A 12,305-nucleotide genomic window follows, 5' to 3' on the forward strand; every position below is an offset into this window, starting at 1 on the left:
CCTAATCCGTGCCAGGAGTGACATGAGCGAGGGGAAGGGAGGAGGACACACATGCATACACACACACACTCTCACTCACACACACACACACACACACACACACACACACACACACACACACTGGATATCCTCCTATTCTTCTTGGCTGGAGACTCCCATGGCAATAGCAGCAGGAATTCATTCTCCACGGATACTGAGACAGCTGTGCAGATAGTGAATGAGGAACGATCAATTCAGGCCTCTCTGCATACGGATTCAGATAAAAACACTAAATAGTATTTGATTCAGAGCTCTGCCATCAGGCACACAATTCAGGCCACCTTTGTTTCCACCACCAGCTAATAAACCGATAGCAAAACAAAAGCTTGCTGGGATTTATGGCCCGATATGTACACGAAACATACTCTGCACATCGCTCTGTAAAGTTTGCTTTGTGCGTTGACACAGAATCATGAGCTGTTTGATTTAGATTGTTAAAAAGCTCTTATAACTCACCTCGTTTTAAAAAGTAATTAAGTGACACTTGACGGGAATAAGTGATAGGAAATCTAAGCTCGTCACAGAGACAACAGAGATCAACTCCATGTTTACAGACTTTTGTAATGGTTGACAATTCAGACAAGGTGAACAGGAGCATTACATTACATTAGACATTAACGACACAAAGCAGACGCTTTTATTTAAAACGACCTGTGAATAAATGCCACACACGCAACTGAGGTTTAAAGGCTTTGCTCAGGAACCCAGGGGTAGGGACAGAACCAGCAACCTTCTGTAACTTAGCATTATAAGCAATATTTAGAATTTTGTACTGCAAATATTACCGTAATCCATTGTCTATATATTGCCTTTCCTCAACATGGAACAAGAACAAAACATTTTTTATCCTTCACTAATTGTTCCAACTGCTACTGAGCTGTAAAGAATAATTCAGCAATAATAATAATTCCACATGGGTCTAATCTGCGTTAAAACTCTGGACTGCTGCTTGACATTTTATGCATAATCATTGCTCAGTGAAAGTGAATAAACGTGTAAGAAACAAAAAACAGACCTAATAAGTCAGACTCAATATGAGACGTAGCCATATTTGTATATTTGCAAATGAGTTGTGCTTGATGTGTGCATGTGTTTTTCATTTGAAAATGTCCAACAGTTTAGTTTATTCAGACTGTGGTTCTGTCCTAAACTCTCTAAACAGCTGGTCTAACCGATTCTCCAGGCCTAAGAAGTGTATGAGAGTATGATCATCGATGTTGGTGATAGACTGAACATCCACTACTGTCTGTACTGACTGAATTATTACATATAAGTTCATATTTCCTGAAAAATTTAATAAAACTGAATTGTGAGATGAGTGGTAAGAAATCTGCACTAGTTTAACGGGTCATATCTGCACTGAGGTGCTCCGGTGGCGCAGCAGTGAATTACACTAGCCCACTATCACTGGGATTCATGGTTAAAATGTTCAGCGGTGCTATCGGCCAGTGAGACGTCTACATAAAACATGATTGGTTATGTCTACTGGTCATGGTCCAGTGACAGAATGGCGTCCTGACTTGGGTTTGTTACTAGCCAGACCACCACCCTGATCAAGATAATACAGTGGTAACACATGAAAGTTAACTGATATATTTTCAGCCTACACGCTGGCACTTAAGGTAAAGCTGATTAGAAGAAAAAGGGTGTGAAATAATTGTGACTCCAAAGCCTAAACCTGGATAATATATTAAACAAACAAATGAAGTTAAACAATTACCAATTTCCTCAAGTCAATCATTCCATTTTTGTCATGACAAACCCAGTCACTTCACTGCAACTCTGATTTTATGACCATCATTTACCCATCATGACCAAGGTTGCTAATAATTCCAATTTGGAACAAATAGGATTTAAAAATCTCCACTCCTACTTTTGGTGTCAAATACACATATCAAAAACTGCAAAACTATGCCTATTATTAAGCTTATAAATTAACGCTACATTAGTGTAAAAGAGAAGATTTAGACCAAGCATCATATTCTATACTGCAGCTATGACCTATACAAGGTTCTACTGATATTAATGTAAACAATTACGCTTTATTTGGCTATTTATGATATTAGTACACTGAGAAATTGGTTGGGATTTTAGCTGAAGTCAATGTAAAGTAGAGATTTTTGCTGCACAGTGCGGCGGTATCATTTTATTAGCTATGATCAGTTGAAATAAGAACTTAGATGGGAAAAGCTGCATCAAGTTTTCAATGTTTTCTTCTTGTTTAGCATGACGACGTGCAAGTGTTCATAAATAGGCAATAACAAATCTTAATCTGTAATCTCACAAAATCACAAAAATGATTCATGACCAGTGCTTCATATTATTATAATAATTATTAATAATAATATTGCATGGTTGCACCACCTGTCAGTTGACAGAAGTCTGTAAAAATGAATTTATACCATTAAAAATAAATACAAAAAAGATACAAAAGTGCATTCATGTGTGGACACATTGTTTTTTATTTATTAAACATATTTGCTACAATTAGTATAACCCATTTACTGTACACGTGTGTAGAATGTAAAAAGTCTGACAAATAGGCTTGCTATAAACACTGGACAAAAAAGGACTGTAAGACATGTTAGGGACAACAAATATTTTATTTATTTAGATAGATTCAGTCAGTACAGACAGAAATTTATCTCCATTCTCTGAGCGCGTCGATTGAAATCTCGCTTTTTTTATGCTCCATTATTTGCTGATCTTCTGCAATCATGACTGCACTTTATTCCACAAAACAAGGTACTAGTTTTTCTGTTTGCTTTTTCTCGTTTGTTATTGCTGACTTTATTCGGCCGATCACTTTTTATTGAGTAAAGCGCGATCGCGCAAACAGCGGTGGAAATGTGAACGCGCAAAACGCGACACTAAAGAGGCGCTCCGGGAACGCGCTTCAGCAGCGCAAGCACAATGCGCACATTCCCATTCAAAAGTTCCTCACTGCACTATTTCATTCTGCTAAAAATACAAACATCAGTAACCGTGTATATGCACATGTACAGCACGATCTGCGTCACACCTGGTATTCATTAGCTGATAAATTTAATGGAAAGGGTTTTACTGCTGCATAGACTGTAATGATAAACACTTATGAATTCCAGAGCTCTTACATATCGACCTTCTATATTGTACTAAGAAAACCCCAAGGCTATAAAATGTTAAATGAGCAAAGGGAATAACGATTCTTTTTAAACTTGCATGCACAGCAGTTTTCCAACATCATTTAACTTTGGTGCAAGCCAAATGAAGCCAGGGGCCATTTGATAAAATTTTAATACTGTATATTTTGTTATTCAGCTACATTTTACTCACAAATGCTATTTAATCTGGAACATGGGTACGTAAAGGTTCAGTGCAAGATAAGCTGATAAGTTTCTGGTGTAAATTGACCTAAAACCCTTACAGCAATGCAACTTTGGGATCAAAATAAGAAATAAATAACAAATTTTTTCTAAAATAAAGGGTGCCAGAAAAAAGGTTCATTATTATCATGTAATAAAACGCATGAATTCCTTGTGACAACTTCAGAAAGTGTTTTAAGAACGGAGCAAAAAAGCAGCAACAACAAATATAAATAACCTGATACCTCTACTTAATACATTTTGGCGTCTGTATTTTTGCACATGTACGATACCCGTGTTCTCCAGCTAGAATAAAAATGCAGTACTGCAGTAACTGTTACTTTAGCTGTTTTTTTTATATTATTCCACCACTGACATATGAATCTTTTATTATTTTTGAATTTGGACTTTTATAGTCAATATGGTTTGTATTTTATAATTCATGAGCCGAACAAAAGTAACGACTAGAAACGGGTATTAAAACGCAATTATTGCAAGGCATTTCACGGCCTAATCAAAAATGCAACCCTTTTTTGTTAAATACACCCAACTGGTAACTTATGTTCAAGTGCTTGAAATGGAAAACAGACCGCTGCAAAGCCCGAGGAACACACACTCCACTTCTGCAGAGCGGCAACAGATGTATGTTAGACTTCAGCAAACTATCTTAATAAAACCACTGTAAAATCAGGAATAAATTACACATTGTGCAGACTCCCACTCAATTGTCTGCTGTTGGCCAGGATTAAACAACTCCAGCATCACTAAAAAAACTGCCAGAATGTGTGGGTAACATTATGAAACAGTTGTCCGCAGAAAGGCTGCTACTATTTGTCCCACATGCTGCTGCCTCAAAAAATGCAAGCCGAACAGTTACCTCAGCATAACCAGTGGAGTCAGGCAGAAGCAACACAAACAAATCCACTCTGTAATTTCTGGTAAAACCCAAATACAGTGTACAAAAGTGTGAATTTCAAAATGATGATTAAGAGGAAATTTGCAATCTGTTCGACAGAAGATGTATGAGGGGGTATTTGAATAACTGTGGCATTTCCTAGTCAAACAGACAGTTTGTGGTTATGTCTGCATGTAAACCTCTGCTCGATGTTCTCCCCACACACAGATTTCCTATGTAAATTGAAGACAAATCCTGATTACAGCCTCAGCGTCCTTTTTTTAGAAGGTAGTTCGGCACATTTTGTACATTAAATGCTATTATAGACCATTTTGGTGGTGTCTTTAGATAATATGTAATAATAATAAATAAAAGTAGTGCTCATAACAGGACATCCTATATGACTAAAAAGCCTTTAATGCACATAGCTGATTTATTAAAAATAATATACATACAATCTGTCTGTCATCAAGAAATAAAACACTATGCAACTAGGTCAGCTCATTGACTGCACCAGGCCATATTTGATCCAGATATATAGCAAAAAAATAAGTCATGACAAGTCAAGTCATGTCAAGTATTGACATAAATCAGGCGCAGTATCAGTATGATCAGTATGTTAATCTTGTATATATGTAAATAGTACAAACTTTATAGAAAATGTAACAAATCAAACAATATAGTATATAAATATTTCTTTAAAATGATTAATCAATTATATTCTTTATAGGTAATAATATATCTCATCATCATCAACAGTAATGCAAGAAATACAACGCTTCAGCCACGCAAGCACAAAGACCCGCACCAGTCCATTTTTGATCCTCATATATCAAAAAAAAGAATCTGCACAAAATATAAACTGCATTAACAGATCATGTAAACAAAATTGGCACACATTTGGCACAGGATCAGAGCGTCTATAAAATTAGATGCAAGTGCACATACCAGATATCTATAATGAACCCTTGGATTCTAAGAGCAGCCACATTTTTTCCAAATCAAACCTTTTTTGGAGCGTGCATGCAGCTAAATCTTTTCCAGACCCAAAATAGCAGCGTACTCTATATACGCTATACTATCAAATCCCACAAAAACATGAATAACAAAATAGTAGTAAAATGAAACATCTGTGTAGAACTAATAATACAATCCTAGAAACCAAACAGATGGCCTTGTTATGTATGCAATAGGTTTGTTAATTTTTAATTGATTATTTCTGTTCCTTTATAATAATTAGTCTCACAACTTATTATGCAAGACATAAGACAAATACTAGGTAGGGGGGCCATCCCAAAGACTTGCACCAGTCTGTATTTGATCTACATATATGCCGTAAAAGAGTACAGAATGTGTAGTCTACTGAATTCATAAAACTTATAATCAAAATGAAAATACATTCTGCGCAGTATCGTCTGAGGCAGCATTAAAAGCACAGGGCACAGACCAGATATCTACTGTATAATGAATGGGTGGATTTTAATAGCACCCAGGTTTTCCCAACTAAAATGAAATATTGGTGCATGCAAAGTCACAAGTGAGAAACAACTCAAGTGTAAGTCTATGTAGGCAGAAAATTTCAATTAAAACTAAAAATAATAATATTATGCATATATAAAAGCATGATAGGCATACAAATGTATCTAATGTGTTGCAAAAAAAACACTTGTAGCCAGACAGGCTCAAGGTCTTGCACCAGTCCATGTTTAATTCACAGATCTTTGTGCATGCATGCAACTAAACCTCTCCTAAAGTCAGAAGTGAGAAATAACTTATGTGCGTGAGTCACGCGTGAGTCTATGCAAGCAAAAAGCTTTCCAATTGAAGGAAATTAAAAATAAGAATGAAATAATAATAATAATAATATGCATATTTAAAAGCATGTATCTAATGTGATGCAACTAAACCTCTCCAAAAGTCACAAGTGAGAAATAACTCACTAATAATAATATGCATAATAATATAAAAGCATGATATGCCTAGCAATGCATTTGGTGCAAGATTAAGATCTTGCACCAGTCCATGTTCAATTTACAGATTTTTTTGTGCATGCATGAAAAACGCAAAAATAGAATGCATAACATTCAGTGCATGTCGATCTCCATGCTATATGTGCAGAACTTTCGAATCACACCAAAACCAAATGTTAAAATGTAATTTGGCAGTTTATCAGGGGTTTTATTTGGTGCGACAGTGACATTGACCTTTGGCATGTCCAAAAAATCAGCAATTGGTAATCTGTGAGACAGACGAGCCAGCATTCAGGTCACATTCAAACTCGTATGAACCATATTTTCTTAAACTTAAACTTGATTTGTTTTTGCTCGACAGTTAAAATAAGTTAAAAGAGAAAAGTCTGATCTGTAACTTTAAATATTTAAGTATAACTTTAAGTATCCGGCGCGCGCTTCTTTAACACCCCACCCCCCACACCAGCCAGCTCTTTCTGTATACTGTATTTAATAACTTCCTAACAACCGGAGCGCCATTTTTCCCCAACCCTTGAAAAAACGACGTTAAATAAATAAATAAATAAATAATAAAAAAGTACAGGAAAGTGGCGGAGACACTGAAAAGCAGTTCGGTAATAAAAAGGTGAGACGTTTGACTAATTAGCACAAGCCTAAAAAGCAGAAAGTCATTGTTTACCTGTGTAAGGCAGTACGGGGAGTACATGATAGCTGGAGAAACACACGTCGCAGAGCTTACTGGGGTTGGAAAGCAGTCGGTCGCGGTGGCTGCATTGCAAGTTCGCCGCGCTGTTCGCTCCCTGCACGCCGCACTGCTAGAAACCCCGCCTAGCCTAGTCAAACTGAAAGCTACACACACTGTACACACACACACACAAGGCGTGTACACACGCACACAGCACACACACACACAGCACACACACACACACACACACACACACTAAAGTTTTTCAGAGAGAGAACTTTTCCTCTCCCGCCTCTTCCTCACTCCCTCCTCTCACTGTTCACTTCCTCTGCCTTTCTATCCCCGATCTTTCCCTCAGGCTGGATCGGTGGTTTCTCTTATTATTAAACAACACAACACCAACAAGGTCACACATCCTTACTGACCACTTTATTAGGTTCCTAGTTAATGTGGCATGTGCCAAAGTCTGGACACCTTTAGGAAGCTAGTAGGTAAGCTAGTAACACCTCTGTACAGATGTTACAGCACAGCTGGCAAACACAAATTGCTAAAAATTCTTTCGGTTTCTTTCTGATTTAGGAATTTACACCCACTCTACCATGCAGAATGACTCTAGTTCTGAGAGATTTTGGAGTCCAATTCTACGTTTCATGTATTTTATAGTGGACAAGCTGCAAGGGCAGTTGTAGCCTAGCGGTTAAGGTACTGGACTAGTAACCGAAAGGTTGCCGGTTCAAGCCCCACCACTGCCAGGTTGCCACTGTTGGGCCCTTGAGCAAGTCCCTTAACCCTAAATTGCTCAGACTGTATACTGTATACTAGGCGTCTGCTAGATGCCGAAAATGTAAATGTAATTAATTCAAACCTTGGCGGTGAGAGTTCTCACCCAGAGCAAAAAATCGGGCCACATCGCCTCATTCTAAATGAACAGCACTGGCTTCCAATCACATCACGCATTAAATTAAAAATGACAAAACCCTTACATTCCCTCTCGCTCCCTAAGGTCCTCCGGTGGTAGGTTTCTCTCTACGCCTCTGACTAAACAGTCCTCAATGGGTGGCAGATCTTCCAGTGCTGTTGCTTCTAAGCTCTGGAACTCTCTGCCTCAATCCCTGCGAGATTGCTCTTCGATCTTTTCTTTTAAGTCCCTACTGAAGACTTATCTTTTCAAAAAGTATTTTTGTTCCCTCCCTCCTGTAAAGCGACTTCGAGACTGTGAAAGTTTATTATTATTAATTGGAGTTAAGATTTGGATCATTGAACTGTTTTAGCTTCAGTCATTCATTAATTGCCGGTTATATTCTATTTAGGGATGCAGCGGATCTGATTCATTGGGCGAAAGGCAGGAAACAACCCAGGCAGGTCACCAGTCCATCACAGTTCAGACACACACACATTCACACCTAGTAGGTGTAGTAGGGCGACAGTGCTACCCACCGCACCACCCTGCCACCTCTTTCAGCTTCAGTTTCTTAAATATGTGCCACATTTAGTGCTGATATTTAGTGGAATCTATTGTCCAACTATCTGTATAAATATTTCATATGCCAGTGTCAACACTAAAGCACAATAGTTCCAATCCCCATGCTTTTCACTTCTAGATTTTCCCCCTATATTTGGTCATTGTGTCCAAAGAGTTACATTTACCCGTCATTAAAATCTAGATGTTTACATACACAATATGCTTTAGACATCAGTAGTGATGGCACAGGTAAGGTTTCTTTTTAATGACTTCCATGAAGATCTTGTTGATATAAGCAACTTTCGCACTAAACAGCACACTTCCACTCCTGTGACAGCTAAGTGTGACACCTTCCTGCAGGTCATTTGTGGTCCTAGGGTTTTTAGTTTTGCCTTTCTAGCCAGCATTTGAGGAGGTGGGTGCGAGGATTCATCAAAAAGAAGAGAAGGTAATGATTGGTAAATATATAGCCACTGGATTAGTAATCATAAAGATGCTGGTTTATGCGCCATCACTGCCAAGTTGTCACTGTTGGGCCCCCTGAGCAAAGCAACCCTCAATTACTCAGCTTGTTTTTAGTCCCATATGCAAGTCGCTTTAAATAAAAGTGTCTGCTAAATGCTGTCGAAAACATAAACAGAGGAAACAAACATGTATGTATGGTATCATAGATGTTAATTCTAAAAACTTTAATTACTGAATGCATCTTTTAATTTAAAATACCTTTTATGTGCGAACATACTTGGTTAATAAAGCCCGATTCTGATTCTGAACAAAAAAATTGTAAGTAAAGATGTGGAATCAGTGCTTGGGTGGGAAGGCTTAGTGGGGGTGAAGTCATTGTGGGGAAGCAGAGCTGAAGTTTGGAACGGACAGCCGAGGCTTGGGGATTTATGAGGCCTGCAGCCTGCACAGCAACACCGCAAGCCACTGCTGGGGAAACAACGAGCACAGCCAACACTGTGTGGCCAATTACCCCACACAGCCAAAAGAGAAAGGGAACGGAGGAGGGAGCAGTTGGTCAGTGGCAAACGACAGACTGAGAGGGTGTGTGTGTTTGCCATGGCCTAGGTCAAACCACATCATTTACAGATAGTGTAATTGATTGAGAGCTGGTACTGGCGCATGAACACTGGCAGCAAGAGTGTCCATGGTTGACCCTTAAGAGCACATACAAGTGCCTTTAAACAGACCATGTGTCATTATGTGGGGAAAACATTAAAGCACTAAAATGTTCTGCACACATTAGCGACCATGGGAGAATCTTACTTTCTTTGTGACTTCTAAATGGCCAACCATTTTGGTGGCAAAAGACCAAGCCAGGCTGAGGAATATTAAGGAAGGCCATTTTTCTACATTTTGCCCAGCACTTACATACTCTTATACTCATACCAATGAGTGAATAAAGCACTCATTTACTAACACATGGCTGAACCATATGCTAGGGTTCGATTAGGAACGAGCAGCTATTATTCGTACGGAGCAAAAACGCACAAGATTGTGGTATATTAAATTGTAATAGCTCAGCAGTTGCATGCTTATTACGGTTGGCATCTGAATTACAGTTGCACAATCTGGAAATGGTCCACAATCTCAGTCCTAATACAATAACTACTAAAAAAAAGTTTCTAGGCACATATTTACCCAAAAGGTCTTCCACAATGCATTAAAAGTAGCTCATCAAACTGCAACAACATAGGAATAATCTAGAGCAGCGTTTCTCAAGGGGTGGGTTGTTTGTGTGTGACGAAGAAAAAACATCTAAAACGAGTGTAGCCGAACAGCTCATTAAAAAATCTACTTGAATAAACAATAAAAGTGGCGCAGCTGGTCGGGTGCACTACAGCAACAGTGTATACACGAGCAACTGAAGTATACAAAGGAAAAGTCAGAGGAAGTACTGGCCAGCAGGGGAGCACCAGAAAAAGAGGGAATCGATATACCCAAATTGGGACAATTTAACCCTTGTTTATTTAGGGTAGATAGAACTTGTAGCAGGAAGATCATTTTCTAAGCAGATATGGTTGTAAAGTTTAAGATGATGGCTAGGCTACAATTAATACGCCTAGATGTCATCAAACCTGTGGATCCTTGAAATCCAATATTGCCTTTTAAAAACCCTGCCTCATACATCCCTGCATCTCACCCTGAGAAAATCAAAGCTCTTGGCTCATTAATAATAATACACACACTCCAAGCACTATTGCTGGGATTCCTCTTCATCCTATCCTATTTTAATGGCCATATTATTTTACAGTCATTGCTGTAAAGCCAAATGAGCTTGCAGAGCTAAATTTTAAAAGCTGGGCGCTGATTTTATTTTCAGCTGTACGTAGTACTTTTTAAACCCCCCTCGCCTCTCGTTTTTCCTCTCTCTCTCACTCTCACTGTGGTCTTCTCATTTTATACAAGTGCGCTACACATTATCGTTATAATTTTCATTCCCATGCAAGAGCAGAGCTTCAGCAGAGTTGTAAGGCCTTTTTTTCCAAAAGTGAGTGTGGAAATAATGACGCTAATGGCTTGCAGCTGAGGAGAGCTGTGAATGACATTATGATTGTGGTGCAATTATCAGGAGCATAAAAGTGCACTATCCTTCACTATAATTACAGCTGTCTCAAATAACAAATCAATAATAACAACAATAAGGATAATAAGAATGGCACTAACAAGCAAAATAGTCAAATTAGGCATACCCTGTAGGAATCAGACACGACGAAGCATTCTGGCATCCCAGGACCTCTGGGAGGGTCTTCGTTCACCATATAAGTTTCAGTAGCCTGAAAAGCAATTTTAAAAAGAAGTTACACACACGCACCAGTTTTGCAGATCATTAATATGCTGAAAATTACAGTGGTTTTTACCTCATATTCAAAAAACCAATACCCTAAATCCTAAGAATTGGGCAGTAATGAAATATAAAAATTCAGAATATGTATTTAAAAAATTTAACTTTATTTTTTAGTCAAAGTGCAATGTGAAATGACTTTCAGTGTCAGCATATATATTAAAAAATTCAGTCTACAAACACTCTATCATAACTTGCTCTTAAGTTACTAGCCCACCACCACCGCTATCAGCCAGCCAGGCATCTACACAGACATGATTGGCCAAAGCCCTGCGATAGATTGGTGCCCTGTCCAGGGTATTCATGCTGCCTTTTGCCAAGTGTTTCCCGATGAAACCAGACCCAATGAGACCTTGGCGAGAATAAAGCAGTTGATGAAAAAAAAATGAAAAAAAAAACTTTACTCAGCCATTAGTGCACATGTTGATGCGTAAATAACTGAGTGATGTTTTTAAGCATGTAAGTGGAAGAAAATACGACAAGCAACTCTATTCCCCAACCTCAGACTACTTCCCCAACCTGTACTTCTAAACTACTGCTTTTAATCTTTGTTAAAGTTAATCTTTGGTCTTTTGGCTGAAACAGCCTAGCTGTTGGGAGGTGCACTTGTCAGTGTGCTCTCAGTGCCAGTCCCAAACCCGGATAAAAATAGTAGTGTTTCATCAGGAATGGCATCTGTTGTAAAAACTGAACAGATCATCTGTGGCAACCCCTGAAAACATGAGCAGCCAAAAGAAATAAATATAGTGAGCAGTGTTAGTGAGAATTCAAGTCTGTGAACACCAAAGGTTTAGAGGTAATTCAATTCTCAGTGTCTGGAATCACCTACACTGGAGAGCTAATTTTATTTAGATGCTTGATTATGTACCATGATGATGTCTGATACCAAATCTTGTTAAATAAGATGTTTTTTTCAGTAACAACTTAACGAAATACTCAAGTACCAAGTACTTAAGTATCAAAAAAGATACATTAAAAAAGTACATCGTTACCTTTTACCTCTGGATTTATCATGCCAAAAGGCCACAGACAGGTTCATGGTAGTTGTAACAGGAATACAAG

General features: G+C 38.3%; 1 protein-coding gene across 9 annotated transcripts in view; it reads right to left on the minus strand.

Moving 5' to 3' along the window:
- The window catches only part of nfixb (nuclear factor I/Xb), a 158,662-nt gene that overhangs the window by 137,323 nt on the left and 9,034 nt on the right, over nucleotides 1–12,305 (minus strand). For 8 of the 9 annotated variants that reach the window (XM_062984702.1, XM_062984697.1, XM_062984695.1 and 5 more), the window contains exon 2: nucleotides 11,092–11,175. In XM_062984702.1, coding sequence (XP_062840772.1) covers nucleotides 11,092–11,175 — 84 coding nt within the window. Of the gene's footprint in view, nucleotides 1–6,927; nucleotides 7,107–11,091; nucleotides 11,176–12,305 lie in introns of those variants that run through there. The other variant, XM_062984699.1, reaches the window with a different exon arrangement.

This window comes from Trichomycterus rosablanca, chromosome 22 (assembly GCF_030014385.1).
Source record: "Trichomycterus rosablanca isolate fTriRos1 chromosome 22, fTriRos1.hap1, whole genome shotgun sequence".
NCBI classification, from domain to species: Eukaryota; Metazoa; Chordata; class Actinopteri; order Siluriformes; family Trichomycteridae; genus Trichomycterus; species Trichomycterus rosablanca.